The sequence below is a fragment of the Haliotis cracherodii genome, unplaced genomic scaffold (assembly GCF_022045235.1).
Source record: "Haliotis cracherodii isolate W230 unplaced genomic scaffold, xgHalCrac1.p SCAF_14, whole genome shotgun sequence".
Classification (NCBI taxonomy): Eukaryota; Metazoa; Mollusca; class Gastropoda; order Lepetellida; family Haliotidae; genus Haliotis; species Haliotis cracherodii.
Genome location: NW_027266269.1, coordinates 9,094,588 through 9,117,966, shown reverse-complemented (window position 1 = coordinate 9,117,966; position 23,379 = coordinate 9,094,588). Strand labels below are relative to the sequence as shown.

General features: G+C 40.5%; 1 protein-coding gene across 1 annotated transcript in view; it reads right to left on the bottom strand.

Moving 5' to 3' along the window:
- Positions 1-23,079, bottom strand: part of LOC139461001 (uncharacterized) — a 44,872-nt gene extending 21,793 nt beyond the window's left edge. Inside the window, exon 1 of the mRNA XM_071242469.1 lies at positions 22,268-23,079. Within this exon, the coding sequence (XP_071098570.1) occupies positions 22,268-22,516 (249 nt within the window). The 5' untranslated portion in view covers positions 22,517-23,079. The remainder of the gene's footprint in view (positions 1-22,267) is intronic.
- Positions 23,080-23,379: the final 300 nt, after the last annotated feature.

The following is a 23,379-nucleotide window of genomic DNA, read 5'->3' as shown; positions in this document are numbered from 1 at the left end:
ATCAATCACTACACAGGCTACATTACAGTTGGAATACTGCTGACTGGCATAAAATAACAAATAAATCAAGTCAGCGGATTCATTTAACAATGACCACTGACCAGCTGGTATATAGAAATACCATCGCGATAACTGCCCACCACACAATCTCTTCTTTCCTGTCCAAATTAAGTCAATTACTCGATCGCTTCCCAAAGGCCAGCTATGATGATATAATAGGCCCGGAGTTTCCGTTTCTGTGAAATAATATCCCACTCTCCTGACCTTTAGGCCCACCTTTGAGTGCAACAGGATCTCTAACTTGAGATAAACACACAACCAGCCACAAGGTTGTCAGTTGCCAGCCTAATTAGTCCCGGCTGTCATTTAGTGAAGGTAATAATTATGTAATGTACGTCCCAACCAGCTGTGAATGTGGTAAACACTGATGAGATGCATTAGCTTCATCTCCAAAGTGGATATCAAGAATCAAGAAATTTTATTGTACAGAACACCCTTGTGAGGTGAGGTGAGGTGAAATTGGGTTTAACGTTGTATCCAAGATTATTGCACTTATAGCGATGTACATGCACATGTGTGTTTGTGTGTGTGTGTGTGTGTGTGTGTGTCTGCTTGTACTAGTCACTGACTGATGGCGATTTATAGTGCAAAGACACTTACTTGGGGCCTGGTAAAAATAGAGCCTTTATACAGTGAGTGAGTGAGTGAGTGAGTGAGTGTGAGTGATTTAGTGAGTGAGTGAGTGAGTGAGTGAGTGAGTGAGTGAGTGAGTGAGAGGTGTTACATCGCTTTTAGCAATATTCCAGCAATATCATGGCAGGGGACACCAGAAATGGGCTTCACATTGTACCCATGTCGGGAATCGAACCCCGGTCTCCGGTGTGATGAGTGATTGCTTTAACATCTAGGCTACCCGACTGCCCCTCATATGATACCGAGATGAGAACATGGTACATTACACAACATAAATGCATGAATATATCTATCTAATTTGGGCCCTTATGTTGGTCTTAGCTTCAACATGCGAAAACTATGAATGATATCAAAACAAATGCCCAGCATGTATCTCATAGTCTTTGATTATGTATTTAATAAACATATTTTAAGACTCATCATGAAATGTTGATACACTATGAATAAAAATAATATGTAATATCTATATCTATAAAGTACATTATGTATATCTACCTCTTATGCTTATAGTTTTATTTATTCCCTAGGTAGAAAGTTTGTACCCTGTTCCGCACAATAATTCTTGTTCCAACATGTGTAACTAGCTCAGGTGTTATCAGTTTATCACTCCTCTAAACTTTGCTTTGATCAAGAAGAAAGTTTGAAGAATATGAAGTGATTTACAACTTCTTAGCCATCAATATGGCATTCTATACAGCCCAGTTAATAGCCATTATACATTAAATATCACATTGTCAGATAAGAAACCAAAGATTTCATTCTCTCATGAAGTCCCTGTTGAAGCATTAGGATAAGGGCCCACTTTTTGGGGCCATTTTCACACACTATTCCTACACTATTGCAATCGTACTGCAAGAGTTGTAAAATATTGCAGTAGAACATTTAGTATGTGACAGAGTTAAAACTAAACACAAAAGCTTCATTAGCCTGGATAAAGGTAAAATCCCCTTGTAATGTTAAAACAATGGGGAAACTGAAACTTGAAAACTGAACATATATACCATATTCGACGTAATAAGACAAATGATTGAAAGCTAAATTTCGCGGTTTATGCTGACAGCCTGAAATGTTTAAATACGACATATATTTTTCCAGAATTTAATTGACCACAATTAAGGGTGCATATAACACACAAGTGCGTATTATACACGAATAAATAAGTCATATGTACATTGATCAATCGGAAGGGGTGCTAATTGGGATTGTTCACTAGCCAATATATTAACAAATATCGCCATGAGTGCTTATTAGAGCAGGGCGCTTATTATGTCGAATACGGTAAGTTCCTGGCTAGCTGGCTAGTTATAAATTCTAACCCTGATCTACTTTTTTTTAATATATTTGTTAAATAGTGTAGAGTTTCCTTGGTAACTGTATATGAATATATGATGGAATATTCAAGTCACCAATGCCCAAATGGATATTTCCTAGAACTCATTATCCAAGAATCTGTTTCATGTTTCAAATTTCCTAAAAGTGTTGCCAGAACGTTATTAAGTGTTCACCACTTAAAGTTCAAGGTCACAAAAGACATAAAATTTATGATGTATTTTGAAGCTAATGAGGTTTGATTGCCATGATTAGGGTATCATTAGTCTCAGTCTGGCAGCATTAGTTCCCCATCTGGTCACAGGACTATCACTTGAGGGCATGTCCAGTAGGGAGAGAGAGAGAGATGTTTTGTTTGTTTGTTTGTTGTTTACCGCCGCACTCAGCAATATTCCAGCTATATGACAGCGGTCTGTAAATAATCGAGTCTGGACCAGACAATCCAGTGATTGATATCATAAGCATCAATCCACTCAATTGGGATCGATGACATGCATCAACCAAGTCAGCGAGCCTGACCACCCGATCCCGTTAGTCACCTCTTACGACAAGCATAGTCACCTTTTACGGCAAGCATGGGTTGCTGAAGACCTATTCTACCCCAGAATCTTTAGAGGTATTGAGTTTGTTCAAAGATGGATTTTGTGTGGATAAGTAAGGACTAGTCACACACAATGTTAGAATTTTATACATGCACATAATGCAGGTAGATATTAATATTAGGTTGCATTTTTCAATAACAGGCTGCACTTGTACATGTTTTCTATAGCTAACTCAAGCCCTGCAATGTATGAGAGACCTTGTTAATAACATTTTACACCTTATTGTTATTTGTTTGCTTGCTGTTTAATGCTGCACTCACTAATATTTCTGCAGCTTATAAATAATTCAGTCTGGACCAAACAATCCAGTGATTGGCAGTATGGGGAACAATCCACGCCATCATAAACAGAGCCCCCCCAGTGTTCTGACAACGCCATCTCTCAGGACAGTGCCCCTTTCCACAAAGCCATTGTAGGGCTAAGACGATCTCAACTCCCATACTAAATATAGACTTGTGACAGTCGAAGCATTATGATCCCTTTGTGGAATGGACCCATGCATTTGTTTCTGTTTACCATTTCTAACTTGGAATCTCTACCGGCACTGATCATGGTTCTGATCTAGGGTTTTGAATTTCAGAAACCTCAAGGTCTTTGTCTGTTAAGATTCCCTTTATTTAAATTGTTTAGAAGCAAACCTGAATGACCCCTTATTTCTGGACACAAAGGGGCGGTCGGGTAGCCTAATGGTTAAAGTGTAAGCTCGTCACGCCGAAGACCCGGGTTCGATTCCCGACAGGGGTACAATGTGTGAGGCCCATTTCTGGTGTCCCCCGCCGTGATATTGCTGGAATATTGCTAAAAGCGACGTAAAACCAAACTCACTCATACTCACTCTGGACACAAAGATCAGTCTAGATCCCAACAAAAGTTCAGTACATGTATTGGAGTAACTCCGGTATTCTGAAGCGCCACAAACTGCATGCCATGTGCAGCTGTGTTTAATCTCTCCTCTCATCGATGCAAGGCGTGTGTAACATTGCTCAACTATCAATCAGACCTGTCACTGGAAGTCAATTATTGTCACTGTCAATAATTTATGGCTCCTTACACAGAGTGTCAGCTCTCTAATCATATTTAAGTTGAGGATTACCAGGGAGTGCTAATTAGATCTGGACGTATCAATATTTAACCATACATGCTCCGATCCCTCTCTTCAGGGGCATGCATGTGAAACCCACACACCATCCCACAATCTGCAGTGATTTACCCCATAAACATCCCCACAATCTCCAGTGATTTACACGCCCCCACCTCCCTCCTCACAACATCCCACAATCTGCAGTGATTTCCACGCCCCCATCTCCCCCCTTCCAACATCCCATAATCTGCAGTGATTTCCACGCCCCCACCTCCCCTCTCCCAACATCCCACAATCTGCACTGATTTCCACCCCCACCCACATCCCACAATCTGCAGTGATTTCCACACCCCCACCTCCCCCCTCCCAACATCCCTTAATCTGCAGTGATTTCCACACACACACCCCCCCCCCCCCCCACCCCACATCCACATCCCACAATCTGCAGTGATTTCCACACCCCCACCTCCCCCCTCCCAACATCCCACAATCTGCAGTGATTTCCACACCCCCACCTCCCGCCATCCCACAATCTGCAGTGATTTCCACACCCCCACCTTCCCCCTTCCAACATCCCACAATCTGCAGTGATTTCCACACGCCCACCTCCACCCTCCCAACATCCACATCCCACAATCTGCAGTGATTTACCCCATAAACATCCCATAATCGGCTGTGATTTACCCCATAAACCAACAACCCCCAATCTGCAGATTTACCCCACACACCATCCACAAACAGCAAAGGACACCACGTCATATCAAGAATTCCAAATGGGATGGGACATTTCTCATTATATCAACCACTGGCCTGTCAAGCTCCTGTGATATAACTGTAATATTGCCCCCTGGTGTTAAACAACAGATACCTCACGTTCAGCTGTGTGGACTGGCTACAGGTTAACATTACCGATACAGACTATACCGAGATATATATAGATACATACATACACCCTATACATACATACAAACTGTTGAAGGGCATTTAGCTGACCTAAATTTACCCATAGATCTTGGCACATCCTTGTCTTACATCAAAGCCTGCATACAAGGAAGTGTTAAATACACTCAGCTAATCATGTGTAACTGTGTAGGATACAGGTGCACAGACCTGGATCAACACTTTCCTGTCTGTGAGACAAATAAGCACCATCAGCCATGCAGAATTTTTTGAAGATTAACATTGGTAGGGTTAATTAATATTTATTTTCACAAGTCCGAAAATGATCTGCGACAGAGTTGCCATGGTAGAGTGAGTGAGTGAGTGAGTATGGTTTTACGCCGCTTTTAGCAATATTCCAGCAATATCACGGCGGGGGACACCAGAAATGGGCTTCACACGTTGTACCCATGTTGGGAATCGAACCCGGGTCTTCGGAGTGACGAGCGAACGCTTTAACCACTAGGCTACCCGACCGCCCCTTGCCATGGTAGAAGTGGAAGTCCACAAAGAAGTTTCACAAGTCCTTCTCAATTTTTATTAGGTTTAGATTAGCAGTCTTATGTTAATTTCAAACACTGATAGTGATGACTACCATTCCACAATTTATGGGATCTTTACAACCAAAAATTGTTTCAGGAAAAACTGAGAAGACATACCTTTACCAAGTCTAAAAAATAATCATAATGTTCATTGGACATGGTGGACATCTTAAAAAAAGATCTTTCAGGAATCAAAAATGAACATTTTTTTCTTGTAGCCGTGACAAAAGGTACACGACTCCACCAGAACACCTGTTCTTTCAACAACTGTGGGGAACTGAGGATCTATTCTCAACAGAATCTCCTCTCGAGTATTTGCAGGCTGAACGATATAACTGCTATATTGTTCGCTGGGGTGTTGAAAAAAACCCTTTGAATACAGCATGTGGTTATAGAAGCCCTGCAGTATTTACTGTTATCAAGTGGCGAGTGTATGAATGGGCTGCAGTATTTGCCCTGTCAAGCCCGCACCCCTCAGTTTCATTCAGATCCACCAGCAACTGAAGCAGACTCGCTTTCACCACCGGATATGGGATACAATGTAAATTGTTCAATTTCTGCCTATCACCATTAATACGACAAGGAAATACTCTCCCTGAATGAAATGTTTCGGCCAGTTTTTGTGACTCATCAAGTGAACTGTATACTTTTCAATTGAGGAAGCTGTTTTTTTGTTCCTGCCTTCACCACTCTTGATGACAATCTTACCGCTGACATTTGTACTGGCAGGATGCTTCAAATAAAATAGACAACCTCAGGTCTTCAGCTTCAACTCTAGTGAGTGAGTGAGTCGGGTTTAACACCGCTTTTAACAGTATTCCAGTTATATCAAGGCGTGTCAGCTTAATGTGGGAGGAAAGCCCCAAGTGATGCAGGTCTCAGACGTTTACCACTTCGGTGAAACCCAGGAGCACGGGTATGGTGCTGACAAACCTAGAAACATATTCAGGGCGAACCGGGATTTGAACTCACAATCATAGGTTTCTGGCGTGCCCAAGGGACGTCACTTTGCACAGCGAATTGTGGCGCCTTAGACGACTGGGCCACCCATGCCCCTAGCTTCAACTTTAAATTGGCTTGCACTAAGCTCTACTTTACTTATTCAGTCTGCAACTTTAGCCACGAGTCCAAAGCCCAAAATTGATTTCGATCAAGTTAGCTCAGCTAATATTCATCCCAAAATAATACAAAATATCTTTCTCCTCAAACCTGTATTGACATTTTCTGTTTGTATTCTGACCTGGGTTAGAATAGGTCTTCACCAACCCATGTTTGTCGTTCCTGGCGACTATGCATGTCAAGAGCGATTAAAGGGATCAGATTCTCTGGCTTGCTGATGTGGTTGATGCATGTCATTGTATCCAAATGGCGTGGATCAATGCTCATGATATCAATCACTGGATTGTCTGTTCCAGACTTGATTATTTACAGACTGCCATCATATAGCTGGAATATTGCTGAGTGCAGCGTTAAACCACACACAAAAAAAACAGTACATGTCTTTAGCCATTAGTCCAAAGCCCAAGGCTAATAATATTATTTTTGGTCAAGAAAGCTCAGCTGGTTAATGGTCCATTACCACCAAAGTCTATTCAAAAAGATGAAAGTGCATATTAAGGAGTTAAGGCTAGAAAACTCTAAAATGTCCATCACAGGCCGATATTCAGATACATATTTTGATTTCACAAGCAGATCAACTATCAATCCTTCACAAACATTTCAAACAAACCAGCATTCTTCGTTTTTAGTCACGTTTTGAAAAATATACAGGCCAGGCTACGAGGACAAAGAGGACAAACTTATCACAGCTCTTACAAATCAGACTATGTTCTCCTGTACTCCTTTTTCATTGATAGTCATTCCTTTGAAGTTTAATTGTATCCTTGGAGAAAAGACCCCCAGTACTACCTACTGTGACAGGGAAGAACCTCAGGCTATCTGTTGCCAGTGAATGGCTGTCTTGCTGTGGAGGGGGGTATGGAGGGTGGCTCCTAACAAGGGAGTCATACATGCAGCACTAAGTACTTAGTACTGAACAGAAAGGGTGTCACAGACCACACTGGGTACACGGGTAGATCATGTCAGTGTGTCAGTGGTGGACTTACACAATACACTTCTCTCCTTTCCTTATATATAAAGGCGACTATGCTTGTCGTAAAAGGCGACTAACGGGATCGGGTGGTCAGGCTCCCTGACTTGGTTGATGCATGTCATTGATCCCAATTGCGTGGGTTGATGCTCATGATATTAATCACTGGATTGTCTGGTCCAGACTCGATTATTTACAGACCGCCGTCATATAGCTGGAATATTGCTGAGTGCGGCGTTAAACAACAAACCAACCAACCAACCTTTTCTTATCTGTTTGTTGTTTGTCGTTAACGCCGCACTCAGCAATATTCCAGCTATATGACGCCGACCTGTAAATACTCAAGCCTGGACTCGACAATCCAGTAATTGATGTCATGATCATCAATCCAAGCAATTGGGATATGATGACATGCATCAACCAATACAGCGAGCTTGAATACCCAATCCCATAAGATGCCTCTTTTGACCAGCATTGTCGCCTTTTATGACAAGCATGGGTTGCTGTAGACCTATTCTACTCATGGGTAGTGGAGGATCTTCATGGGTAGTGGAGGATCTTCATGGGTCGTGGAGGACGAGTGATGAGTAGGCAACACTTGCAGACACTTGTTCTGATGAATGATTGCTTGATAATTTGTTTGTTGTTTATTTTAGTCATCAATATTTTAGCTATATCACAGCAGCCTGTCAACAAATTAAATCTGATACAAACAAACCAATGACAAATATGTTTGTGTTTAGTCACCACGCTAATACCAGTAGGATTCACTACTGACATGAAACTGAAGCATTTGAGTGAGTGAGTGAGTTGGGTTTAACGCCACTTTTAACAGTATTCCAGTTATATTTCGATGTGTAGGTCTCAGACGTGATGCAGGTCTCAGACGTTTACCACTTCAGTGAAACCCACAAGCACGGGTATGGTGCTGACAAACCTAGAAACATAATCGTGGTGAACCGGGATTCAAACCCACAATCATAGGTTTCTGGCTTGCCCAAGGGACGCAACTCTGCACATCGAATCGCAGCGGCTTAGACGACTGGGCCACCCATTTGAAGCTTCTCTTCAAGTTAACCTATCCCTATAATGTCCTTTTATGTGGCAACCTTTCCTTTATTATTGATGTAATCTAGAACTTATGATTAAAACTAATAATTATTGCGACAGAGACTTGTTCAAATCTATTGTTTACTATACTCAGCAATAATCCATCTTTATTCCCTGGGACTAAGAGCAAATTATTTGTGTCCAACCTAAGTCTTCTGCCCATAGGATACCACCCATCTCCAGCTTGTCACGTAACACATTGTCTATAAATGCAGAACAAGGTTTCATTGTAACAGAGGTGTGTGGAAATATGTGTGTGCACACACGACATCCACAGTGGGTGTGTACGGTGGCAGATTGAACACTCAACACTGAACATGGCCAACACTGAACAAACAAATTAAGGTTTGGTAAACAAAATGTCTCTGGATGCAAAGGCCAGTCTGCCTCAATTCTGCTGTCACTGACACTTCCATATAGAATGACCATGATCTTTAACTTGTACAGTTGCTGGTTTGCTTTTCTCACACACTGTAACAGAGGACAGTTCTGGTTCAGGTTTTAACTCTTGAGTGACATCACTTGACTCTCAAGCTTTATGAATAGCAAGGACCAAGGTATTTTCCTGTGAGAAAAGTCTACCTTATCTACTCAGACTTGCTCAGCTGATATTCGGTCCCAAAATAACAAATGACATTAATTTTTTGGTTTGGTTTGTTGTTTTACGCCACACTCAACAATATTCCAGCTATATGACGGCGGTCTGTAAATAATCGAATCTGGACCAGACAATCTAGTGATTAATATCATCATCATCGATCCACGCAATCGGGATCAATGACATGCATGAACCAAGTCAGCGAGCCTGACCACCCGATCCCGTTAGTCGCCTTTTTACTACAAGCATAGTCTAAATAGATGGACAACTACAAAATGTCTCCTGTTTCAGCCCAATAATAAAGAAAACTAGACGTGTCAAATGAGTACATCTGGCTTTGGATTTTTTTTATATTTGTGTTTAGGGGTCTGTATGGGACCGGGGCGGTCTGGTAGCCTAGTGGTTAAAGCATTCGCTCGTCACGACGAAGACCCGGGTTCAATTCCCGACATGGGTACAATGTGTGAAGCCAATTTCTGGTGTCCCCTGCCGTGATATTGCTGGAATATTGCTAAAAACGGCGTAAAACCATACTCACTCACTCTGTATGGGACCATTAAGGACCTATATCCCCATGTCTACAAAAGGTCAGTGCATGTAGACAAAACCAAAAAAACAAACTAATTTACCTGTCAAAATCCCATAATTTATTCCACTTAACTCCATTAAGTAGACATGGTATTGTCCTTCACTAAACCCGGTCTTCATCTCCTAAACAATCATCACCCTGTCAGGCCATCATAATCCTTACACCAGCCACCACCACCTGTCTGACAGCAACACCTCCCCCATCCAAGTCTTCCATTGTCCCCCCAGACAGTGGGTCATTGTCCAGGCCAGCTGACCCCCACTTCCCCTCAGTGTGCCCCGCTTGACCACTTGTTGAAGATCACGCATGACTGGTCAGTGTGAGGAGTGTTGTGTGGGGGTATTGTCCATCACTGAAAGGTCTGACCCCTGCCTGTTTTCACACTACAGGCTCTGGTTTCTCTGCTTTCAAGGGTTAGATTTATACTAGGAGCACCTGTTGCACACAACTTGTGGGAAAATAGGAGAAGGAGAAGCAGGAATCACATTTTTTCTAAAAGTATGGCCCTACCTGGCCTAGTCCTGCACCATGACCTTGGAATATATTTATTTTATGAAAAAATAATAATCTAGAAATGCATACAAAAGCAAGTCTAGCCAGCTCAAGCTAGCTCAAGCATAGGGAATTTTTTTTCAGAGACTAAATGTTAGTCTATACCTGGCCCTGCACCATGACTGTTTGACTAACATTTAGTCTCTGAAATCTAATATTACCCAATATCTTTCTTGACTCTAAAAATAAAATAAAAATTTCCTATGCTGATTTCATTAGCACTACATGACTGTGGAATATATTTATTTTATGAAAAAAAACCCAATCTAGTTATGTATACCAGGGCTCCAGAAAAGCTGCGTATCTGGGTAAAATACACATCAGAAATGCAGAAATACGCAGTAAAATAAAATCCAAGCGTATCAAATACGCAACGAACATTACAGATACGCTACAAAAATAAAACTTGTGCGTATCATCAAAATATTGTGAAGCAACCCTGCGTATTCGATTAGCGAATCAGCAACTTATTTGGAAATTATAAACGGGCATTCCATCAACCTTGCTAAACTCCACGATGACAGTTACATCATGATCATTTGCCATCACACTTTCTTGTGGAAGTATCGTGGTATTTGTGAGTCCTATAAAACTCTCGAACCCACACGACACCAGTTTGCAGGGACTAGATGAATAGTGTTTTTAAATATTTAACTTAAATACCCACATGTGTAAAAACTAGTGGCTAACAGAAATTTGAATACCCAGATAGAATTACTGATACCCGATGATTTTAAAATGCATGGGTAAAATACCTACAACACCAAAGCTTATCTGGAGCTCTGAAGACTCTGAATTCTCATATTACACAATATCCTTCTTGACTCTAAAAATAAAATAAAATTCCCTAGGCTGATTTCATGAGGACTACATGACTGGAATATATTTATATCATGAAAAAAAGCAATCTAGATATGTATACAAAAGCAAGTCTAGCCAGCTCCAGCTAGCTCTGTTCCACTATGAAATCAGCATCAGGAAAAATTATTTCTTTAATTTTAGAGTCGAGAAGGGGATTGGGTAATATAAGATTTCATAGACAAAATGTTAGTCTAGTCCCACCTTACACCAACATCACCTACTCAAAGTAGCAAGTCTTAGGCTCCATCATATTGGGCAAGTCCAGATTACTGCAGTTTCTGTAAATAAAGTGTCTGGGCTCATTGTTTAATATTTTATGAAGATAAAAAACTAAACTGCTTTTTCACCATAAAATATGTTCATTTCAGAGTGAGTGAGTTCAATTTAAAGTCATGTTGGCAATATTTCAGGAATAATGTGACTTGAGCAAGTTATACAATATTTATAAAAACTGTCGACGAAGGACAGTATAATAACTAGCAATATATCACAGATTGACTTAAAACTAGTTGTAGAACATTAAAAATATCTGATTATTGAGGTACGACACAATATAAAAATACGGCTATAGATCGCCAGCAACAAGGTTAAAATCACCTTACTAGGGACCAAGGGGACTTATGGTACCTCTGCTACCTGCATGGTTCTCCAGCAGGATTTACACTTCCCCAAGTTACTGGTGATTATTGCGAGTTTAGCCAGAGCTTAAAAATGAACAAATATTCTGCAGTTAGAGACTAGATGTTAGTCTAGGCCTCTCCAGTAGCAGGTAATTAATCAGAGGAGCACTTAACCATAACGTGTTGATAGATTGCCAGAACTAACTCCTTGGTGCCTGGGGCCATCCTTTTCACACAGCAGGTTCTGAATCCTGCCATCAGTCAGAAGGTAGTGACACCAGTATGTTAATTAAACCAGCATTCATAGCCATGGTCTGGTATTATTTCTTCAGGGATTTTAAGATTAGCTGTGAAAGTCCAAGTATCAACATCAAACTGTTGCAAATACAGTCTTACATACACACCCTAAAACAAAAATATCCAACAACAATACTTGGGCAAGTCTAGCGAGTCTGCAATACTTGGGCAAGTCTAGGGAGTCTGCAATACTTTGGCAAGTCTAGCGAGTCTGCAATACTTGGGCAGGTCTAGCGAGTCTGCAATACTTGGGCAGGTCTAGCGAGTCTGCAATACTTGGGCAAGTCTAGCGAGTCTGCAATACTTGGGCAAGTCTAGCGAGTCTGCAATACTTGGGCAAGTCTCATGAGTCTGCAATACTTGGGCAAGTCTCATGAGTCTGCAATACTTGGACCAATCTAGCAAGTCTGCAATACTTGGGCAACTCTCATGAGTCTGCAATACTTGGGCAAGTCTAACGAGTCTGCAATACTTGGGCAAAGCTAGCGGGTCTGCAATACTTGGGCAAGTCTAGCGAGTCTGTATTACTTCAGCAGGTCTAGGGAATTTGCAATACTTGGGCATGTCTAGAAAGTTTGCAATACTTGGGCAAGTCTAGTGAGTCTGCAATACTTCGGCAAGGCTAGTGAGTCTGCAAATGCTTCGGCAAGTCTAGCGAGTCTGCAATACTTCGGCAAGTCTAGATTTCTTTGGTTTCACCAAATGAAGGACCAGTGAGGATCTGGGTTAGAATATGTCTTCAGCAACCCACGCTTGTCGTATTTCTTATTTCCATTGATTATACCCATTTAGATCCGGGATAGAATAGGTCCTCAGGTCATTATGTTCATTCTTAAGAGGCGACTAATGGGATCGGGTGGTCAGGCTCACTGATTTGGTTGGTGCATGTCATTGTATCCCAATTGTATGGATAGATATTCGTGATGTCAATTACTGGATTGTCTTTTCAGACTTGATTATTTACAGACCTCCGTCATATGGCTGGAATATTGCTGAGTGCGGTGTCAAACAACAAACCAACTGAATGAAGCGATTCTCTGGAAAAGACTTGAAATACTTTCATTTCAAAGACTAAATGTTAGTTATTTGAAAATGATAGCAAGTGAAAACAAAACAGGGGCTGGTAGGTTACTAAACTTTCTATCATGATATATCAATAGGTTCAATTGTTTTTGCCGCAGACTGTAATCCCTTTCATCCTTACACTCAATAACATGTGCCTCTTCACCTACATGCCTCATTTTGTTACAAAAATAAAGTTTCTCGTTTTATGAGGAACTTATCCCCCTAGAAGAGCATGTGCTGAAACACTCAGTCTGACTGATTATGTGTATATATATGTACGTGTGTGTGTGTGTATATATATATATATATATATATATACAAGATTAGTTAAGTATTTGTGAATTTTAAGACTCAGTTCTTTTTGGAAGGTTTGCTATAAATCATGTTTTAGTTCTCATCTCACCTCTAAAGCTGATTTTAAGCACTTTTAAGAAATGACTTTTTCAACAAAACATTTTTACACGTGAATCTGACTTTTAGTACACACCCCTTCACAGTGTATCGGGTTGGCAGAAATGAACACTGGTTGCCATGACCACAAGGTGTGTCACCAAATAAGGTACATTAGAATCAAGTTTACTCCCATAGATTTGTAGCCTAGTAAGATATAAAATTTAAAATGAAATCTTCCCTCCCTAAACACCAAATCCATTTTTTTTAAATCACGAAAAAACAAGAAACATTTTTTTAACTAAGGTGTTTCTTGGGATTTATCCAATAACTCGAAGAACTTGATAGCCTTTACAAGTTCACAGAGCATTTTTATAAAAATTTCCATTTTGGAACTAAAGTATCTATCCTAAATGAGGGACTAAAACCTGTGTCTTCAGTTGGTTGGTTGGTTTATTTTTTAACACCACACTCGGCAATATTCCAGCTATATGACGGCGGTCTGTAAATAATCGAGTCTGGACCAGACAATCCAGTGATTAAAATCATGAGCATCGATCCACGCAATTGCGATCGATGACATACATCAACCAATTCAGCGAGCCTGACCACCCGATCCCGTTAGTCGCCTTTAACGACAAGCATAGTCGCCTTTTACGGCAAGCATGGGTTGCAGAAGACCTATTCTACCCTGGATCTTCACGGGTCACATGATAGTAAGCTGTGAACTGATTAATGTGTCCACCCATCTCTACATAGTCATCTCATATTTACCACTTAAAACACCAATGTTGACCCTTTCCACACAAAATCCCATAAGATAGAAAAGGATACTGTATTCCCATATCCACAGAGCTTTACCCAAATAACCTTATTCTACAGGGATTATCACACAAGTACCCACAAGCCAGTGTCTCCTGTAAACAACCAACCCTTCTGCTGACACCGTGACAAGTCTGATCTACCGGAGTTCTCACCTGAACAGGAAAGAAAGGTTGCAGGCGATATTCTCACCTGATTAATAAAGTGGGATCACACAGGTGTGTGTGGGGACATACAGGTAGAGGATAGAGCTGTCGCACCAACAATAGGCTTGAAAACATTGGGCTGATTTTCCCGAACTACTTGATCTTAATCCTGTCCCTGATGCCAAGTTAAGATGCTTGATCATACTTGCATGTATAGACATGATGATTTGGTTACAAAAGCACCTGTTACTGTTATAAGTGGCTATTATATTTGTATACGTGGTACATATGTACAGTAACATTCCAAATATGGACTATTTTTAAATTGTAGTTGGTTGGTTTGTTGTTTAACACCGCACTCAGCAATATTCCAGCTATATTAAGGCGGTCTGTAAATAATCGAGTCTGGACCAGACAATCCAGTGATTAATATCATGAGCATCGATCCACGCAATTGGGATCAATGACATGCATCAACCAAGTCAGCGAGTCTGACCACCCGATCCCATTAGTAGCCTTTTACGATTTGAAAAGGATACAAGATGTTTCAAATATCATATTATTATTACTCATTCATTTTATAAAAACATTTTGAGTACATTTCACATGATAAATATCCATCATCTGTTAGAATAAGCATAGTGTTTTTTATTCGGAATGTTCGAGTTCAGAGTGCGACACACCCTCTTGATCAATCCCACACAAAATGCAACAAAGAGCAAGACTGTTTCACATTTCAACAAATGTTTACCCTCTAGTATATCCGCTTATCCCACAGTAATATGTTCATGGTGGGATAAAAGAAATGTATTTCTTTGCCCCCAGGGTTAGAAATTGGCACTTGTCCTATAGTCCTTGCCAATATTTGCCATTTTTAAGGGTTTTGCTATATATTATCATTATAAGGACTAGTGGACCAAAAATGTTTCTCTCTACCGCTGTGCCCCAAATACTTCCCATTAGACTTGCACAGGTCTCTAGGGGCAATATTGATCAGATTATATCATAATTTCTAGATTATATAAATAATAAGAACAAGTTGTACCTTGACACTGACGTCTTCAGATGTATTGTCCACTTGTCTAGACTTGCCTATTAGGAGGATAGAATTACGACACATCTTTCAGTACAGACTTGGGGCAAGGCTACCAACCCATGTACAACAATGTTATCTCTCTTCTAGGTCATAACAAATTTACTGTTATATTTACATTAACACTTCACTACTGAACACACAGCTAACATAATATTGGCTCCAAGTTATTAAACTGTCCTTCGTCGACAGTATTTATAAATATTGTATAACTTGCTCAAGTCACATTATGGCTGAAATATTGCCAACGTGACTTTAAATTGAACTCACTCACTCACTCCTAGATGGTTTGTTGTTTTAAGCCGCACTCAGCAATATTCCAGCTATATGACGACTGTCTGTAAATAATCGAGTCTGGAGCAGACAGCCCAGTGACTGATATCATGAGCATAGATCAACACCATTGGGATCAATGACATGCATCAACAAAGTCAGCGAGCCTGACCACCCGATCCTGTTAGTTGCCTTTTACAACAAGCAGAGTCGCTTTTTACGGCAACCATGGGTTACTGAAGACCTATTCTACCCTGGAATCTTCACAGGTCTCCCTTATTATGAAGACCCAGGTTTAATTCCCAACATGGTTACAAGATGTGCAGCCTATTTCTGATGTCACCTGCCATGACATTGCTGGAATATTGCTAAAATCCTGATAAATCCATACTCACTTGATGAAAGACATAGTTACATGGTCCCAGAAAACATTTAATTAAATCAATAATTCTGTTCATAACTGTGGAAAATATCTCTATTTTAATTGATAAAAAACACTCCAGATGGTATATTAAATCAGCATTAGAAAAAGTATCAATTTCTTAAAACAGAAATTTGGTATAAAAAATATTTCACGCCTCTTGGTGGTCTTATGAAACACAGAATAAACAGTTAATATATGACTATATTAAATCAGCATTAGAAAAAGTATCACTTTCTTAAAAGAGGAATTTTGCATAAAAAATATTTCACGGCTCGTGTTTGTCTTATTAAACACAGAATCAACAGTTAATATATGACTATGAAGATCCTCCATGAAAATAAAAAATAATTTCTGTGGCATTACACAGCTGGCATGGTACCCACAAGAACCGACAAACCGTGATTGCACTTAAACAAATGCCTGCATCATACCTACAGGACAATCCAGCTGTCATAACAGTAAAATCACATGCTTATTAAACACCAACCTGCCATTCAGGAATAACAAAAGTCTGGCTGACAGAGCCAGTGTAGGTTGTGGTGGTAGCAGCTTGAATGGAGCCATTTGGAGCCACCATGTTTGCAATCCAGGCATTTTGTGTACATTCTGAATGGGTGGTGTCTAAACAAGGTTTTATGTGCGTGTAAACTATCCTAATGCTTTGACACACTATTCCCTAAGTCATGTTATATAATGGAGAGAATGTACAAACATTGCTTAACAGCAGCACAAATTGTCAGTTTTGTGGTGGTGTTTTTTAATTGACAAAATAAAAAACAAAACAAAAAACAAGTGTATCTCTCATCTGCTCAGTTATTTTATTTCTAAGCCCAAATCAGAGGGATTGTAGGTAGAAATTGGATTAAATATTTTCCCAATTGCCCATAAAGGCTTTTATTACAAGCTTTAACTTGGTGGGGACTGATTCTAACCTCAGAGCTCCAGATAAGCTGCGTATCTGCGTGAAATACGCATCAGAAATACGCAGTAAAATATAATCCAAGCGTATCAAATACGCAACGAACATTATAGATACGCTACAAAAATAAAACTTGTGCGTATCATCAAAATATTGTGAAGTAACCCTGTGTATTCGATTAGCAAATCAGCAACTTATTTTGAATTATAAACGGGCATTCTGTCAACCTTGCCAAACTCCACGATGACAGTTACATCATGATCATTTGCCATCACACTTTCTTGTGGAAGTATTGTGGTATTTTTGAGTCCTATAAAGCTCCCGAACCCACACGACACCAGTTTGCAGGGACAAGATGTATAGTGTTTTTAAATATTTAACTTAAATACCCACATGTGTAAAAACTAGTGGCTAACAGAAATTTGAATACGCAGATTGAATTACTGATACCCAATGATTTTAAAATGCATGGGTAAAATACCCACAACACCAAAAGCTTATCTGGAGCTCTGTAACCTAGAATCCCCACAGGGATTTGGGGATCCACAATTTGGTATTTTATCGAATAAATTAAATATTTCCCTTAAATTCTTCAAAAGAAATAATTATGCTTCAGGTTGTTGAAAAAAATAAAATAAATTACCTGCCACAAAAAGTACATTTTTGCCAGGTTTTTTACTGTTTTCTTTTAAATACACACTCATAATTTTGATTAAAAAATATATCTGGATTTGTAGCTGTAGCTGAAAAATATCTGATCTCAATACAGAAGTGGTTAGTCCCTTATGCTCTGTTTGAAAAAGAAAAGTTGGATATATTATGTGTATTTTACACATCTAACTTTTTTCCTGAGCATCAAAGAATGCTGGATATTTTTTTATATGACTATACAATGTACATCAAAGTCGGATAGTCCTCGTCACAAGGTGCTACAAAGTTTCTCTTTGTTGAAACAGCTTGGTAGGTGTATAAGGTCAAATTGAACAATGCAAAAATATGTGCCAAACATAACACTACTACGTTCCAAAAACGTAAACAAAACATCTTTGTTAATCCCAATTCAAATATTATTGTTGTCCCAGGATTTTGCCAAGAGAGCGTGAGTATGGAGGGACAGGAAAGCGGTTACGTCATTCGAGGTTAAAGGTCACACCCGGAAGTTTCTCACGTGCTGCACGTCCTTGCGCATAGCAGTGCGACTAGAGTGTGACATTTCACGTGCGGTCCGTGCATCTGCAACCCAATAACGGGATAGCAGGTGTCGAAGTCAAGACGAGACCCATCTCTTACCGAAAGCCGACAAACCCTGTCGCGGCAGGGAAGCGAGCACTGGTTGGTGGAGTGAAATTTAATAAAGACGATTTTGACATCTGGAGATCTGCAGCTCGTGGAATCTGAGCCCCTTGTCAATTTCTGGACTGGTTTCCCACGGTCTAAAACTTCTCCCGACCCCACTATAACACCCCCCACCCCCCACCCCCCTGGGTTGAAAAGATCTTGGAAATGGGAAACGCATGTTTTGTCTTATCTTGAGTTCCCGTTAACCGCCTAAAGGGTAATATATCTGGCCCCATAACTTGTTAATTTGCATGAAGTCTCAGCCGAGCTATAATCTGCCACAAAGCATGTTACTAAACAAACATTTGTGCATCGTCTTTATCCATGACGGTCACGAAAGGCTGTAATTAATCAGCGGTGACTCAACTAAGTGAGACCGGAAGTTACCCTATGATAAATTAATAACGTTCACAACTTTTATTATATTAAACCAAACATGCCAAAAAGAATAATCCGAAAATTATTCGTGGTAAAACTGATTCATCATTTTGAACCTAATCAATGACACCCACGCATTATCAATATCATCAATCAATCTGTCATTCCTCAAGGGATTCTAAGCCTTTTATCAACTCTAAATATGTTGACAATTTTAAACCTTCAACACAAATATAATCCCCGAACAAAGGAACGAACAATCCTACCAGAACATTACTTAAATAAATTGACGGAGTTAAAATATTTCGTCAAATCTACTAGCAGGAACATTAGCAATGACAGTTTTAGCCTTACAAATATCACAACAAAATGGGCTAAGCCACTTCACGAATCAATGAAAAATGTCACGTAACCTCAATACCAAATAGCCGCAAAGAAAGAGTCCGGATCGACATTAAATGTTGACATGGTTTTTGTGTGTGGCAATGTGTGCCATTGTTTGTAGATCCAGGCCCCAAACCGCCGCTTGGTGGGAATACTTGGATTCTCACGAGCAAAATCTTCTTGGTCCCACAATATCGGCAGGATTACACAAACAGAAATACAGAAAGACCGACACAGAAAATGAAAATATACAAAAGTCCGAACAGAAGCATTGATAAATACATGTGCACAGAAAATACATAATCAAATGATGTATTAACATTTCATACTTATTTCTTCTACAGATACAATTTGACCTCGTTAATCCAGACGACTACTAAAGCATCATCGTCACGGATTAATCAGCTTTGTATGTATGTAGCCGTTTCTAAACCAATAACCGCCCGAAAAGCAGGTGTCCTGATTAACAGGGTTTGGATTACCGAGGTCTCACGTATATATGTAACACTAACAAAGCGCTGAACACTTTCAAATAACGATAGAATCAACATTATTAATAATTCATAATAACTCAAGAACAATACAATCAGTAAATGGCAGATAGGTTAAAATTTCATGTTCTAAATTGTATCGGATGGCTACTCCTCAGCAAACTCCACAGATAGGGAGGGCATCAATAATTTGGAATATATCCTCTATCACATAAACATATAGAAAAGGTTGTGATTACCTAGCGAGACTGCTTTTCTCAAATACCATTGTATTGATACATTACCCTATACAGAGATGCGAACGATATTAAACATTAGTCATGTTAATAGTCTTCTAGCCTTTCAGTGTTTTTAATCATGCTTGAACGACCACAACCTTTCAATACCAATCTGATTACCTTTCTCTACACCGACATTAAACGGGAATTACCAAGGGTTCTTCAGCTCACATGGCAAAAATTGTAAGAGGTTATGTCAGTAATACTGTTCAAAGCCCCGTAAACGGAACCCACTCGATCACTCTTGGACACAATACTCGTGATCCTTATCAAGGGATCTGGTGGTCAGGCTCGTTGACTGCCTGATGATGTAGCTTGACGGACAGTTGCTCTTCATATCAATCACTGGTTTGTCAGATACAGCTTCGATTACAAACATGGCTATGTGCGGCCATTGACTACATAGGCGCTACACGTAAGGACATCATGCACGTGTCATGGATACAGTTGGTTGGTTTGTTGTCTAACGCCGCACTCAACAATATTCCAGCTATATGGCGGCGGTCTGTAAATGATCAAGTCTGGACCTGACAATCCAGTGATTAATACCATGAGCATCGATCCACGCAATTTGGATCGATGACATGCATCAACCAAGTCAGCGAGCCTTTTACAACAAGCAGTCACCTTTTTACGGCAAGCATTGGTTGCTGAAGACCATTCTACCCCGGATTATATATATAAGAGTGATCGAGTATATATATATATATATATATATAGAGAGAGAGAGAGAGAGAGAGAGAGAAATCACGTGATACTGACAACTGAAATTTAGTAAATCTCAACAACGGTCACACGCTAACTCAGCGGAGACAAGTTGATTTTAATTAGTGCAGACAAACGGAGGAATCACCGCGACAGATGGTTATTAAAAGCCCCGGGTCACTGACCCCCGAAAGATCAAACAATTCTCAATTTCTGAACAACGCTTCTCTCTGCCCAAATGGTCCTGAAAGACAGTGATTATATTTATGTTACTTCAACAGGACAAGATATCCAAAATTGTTTCTATCAATGTGCAACTCGGACACAATAGTCACATGACCCGTGAGGATTCGGGTGGAATAGGTCTTCAGCAACCCATGCTCGCCGGAAAGGCGACTATGCCTGTCGTTAGAAGCCAGGCGACTAACGGGATCGGGTGGCCAGGCTCGCTGACCTGGTTGATGCATTTCATCGTATCCCAAATACGTCGATCAATTCGCATGATGTCCATCACTGGATTGTCTGGTCCATTCTCGATTATTTACTCATCGCCGCCACAAAGCTGGAATATATTGCCGCGTGCGGCGTCAAACAACTAACAAACAAAACTAACTCGTCCTGCACAATAAATAATGGGATACATATTCTCCCTCGGTGGTGAACAATTAAGAATGACACGTCTTCCCATTAAAACTCACACACTGTCATATCGGGCTAGTTACGTCAAAGCCAGTGCTCTCCATGCTACAAGTCGCCCTGAGCTATAATACCTTCGCCTGTCTCTTACAAGACGACAAGCAAATCATGACGTAAACATATAACCCCCCGCTGAGGTCGATCACAGACAACATACAATGAGCGGAGCTGACGGATATATTCTAAATCACTCGTGCACATCGGTTTGATTTCAATCCACACGCGATGGTTATATCGACTGTACTAAACAAGAATGCATGTCGTCTTGTGACATCACAAACAGATACTAAGCGAGTCATTTAAACGGCTTCTCCCACCCCACCCCACTTCATCAATAACCCCCACCCGGCCCCTTCCCTAGCATACACACAGTTGTAATAAGTAACTGTCAGGTTTGTGAGTTTAGCCCTGGTGACAATTGAAACGTCAAGGACTGTACGCTAAGCTCAGACATGACAATTGCAGTAAAATACTTGTTTATACACCGTCTAGTGAAAAATACATTTATTCTTATCCTCAAGGCGTATCACCACAAATTATTTTCAACAATACACCGTTTATCCGAAGGCTCTCTCGTAATGGATACGAGGCTATCGTCTAGCTGTTGCCTCAGGGATTATCCAACCTTAGAAAACTACCTAATAATTTTCCAAATTAAGAGTTGTCATAGTGATACTAATACTTAAGTCACCATATTAGTCAGGTCTCGTTTGACCGAGTAAATAAAATATCATATCTAAATTCGGAACCGATCTGATCCATACGACTGCAGTTATGGCTCTCATACGCAATAGTGAATCTGTAGATGCTAAATTGAAAAACAGGCCGTTAAACAATATTCGCATATAAGCCTGAAAATTGCCATCAAGTGCTGAAAATATAGCGAAACTCTCCAAGCGTGCGTTGATGTCTATTCCTATTGCAGACTCTGGTTTAATTATAAACAACACACATATCACTTACCGCTATGGCGTTCACGTATGTTGGCGTGACTTGGGTGAACTCGGTTGATTCCGTCAGCGTTTTCATATTGAAGTACAGACCGCCGATTACAATTCCAAGCACAAGAATAACCGCCCCTAGAACCATAAATATCCACAACCTCCCGTCACACTTTGATTTGCTTCTTCTGTAAATCCTCCTGCGTCCATTGCTGCCTTCATCGCTCTCTCCATCCTCCGAGGATTCACTGGGGGGTCGTTTTTCATCCATTTTCGACAATCAAACTTTCTCCTAAGTTTCAGAAATACACAGACATGCTAATCCGAGTACGTATGCAGTTTCATGCATGTGTGGATATACTGAACATATACCGAAGAAAACTGCTTTGTACTTGTGTGCAAGTCTCGGTCTAAGTTAAGACGCTCGGTTTTTACTGCTGTTGCAGATCCTGGCTTTGTGCGAGACCCCGTCACCATGTGTCGTTGAGAGATAACAGGATCTCTTATTACTCCGTCCTTTCAAAACTCCCTTCTGTTCCCGACAGGCAGCAAACAAACTTGCAGTAAAGGTCACGTGTTCTAACCGTAAATCCTGACGACACTTTCCCCAAGTTATAACACAACTCTCCACACGTTTCTTAAAATAAGACTCTAGAATCTTTGCCAACAGAACGCTCTCTCACACGACCGGTCCGAGCGTGGTTAAACGTCCGAATACCTGTACTGACCGCCTGACTCTCGTATCACCCCTGCTCCCATTTCATAGCCAGTCATTCGTGTCGCCCCTCGCGACTGGCGCAAGTTATCGTCTGCCGTCAACTTCAGCACGCTCTAGGCTCGGGGACCGCACGTGGCTGTTTATGTCTCGTCACGCGCTCGTGACTTCGCGAGATCTGAGAAAGGTTGAGGGGTGAAAAAGTTTGTTTCAAAGTTTGTGAGCAGTCGCTGGAGTTTCTTTGTTTAAAGCTTTCGCCCAGTTTGCCAAGGATTTGTTTGGTGTTTTTGGTTCACATTCAGACCTCGCGATTTCTTTGTTCGGCGCATTTAGATGTAGACTGCCGATGTTTCATGGGTCATTGTGAGATGTGGAAGTTTACGTGCGATTTTTTTTATCCACAAATGCGCCCATTTGCC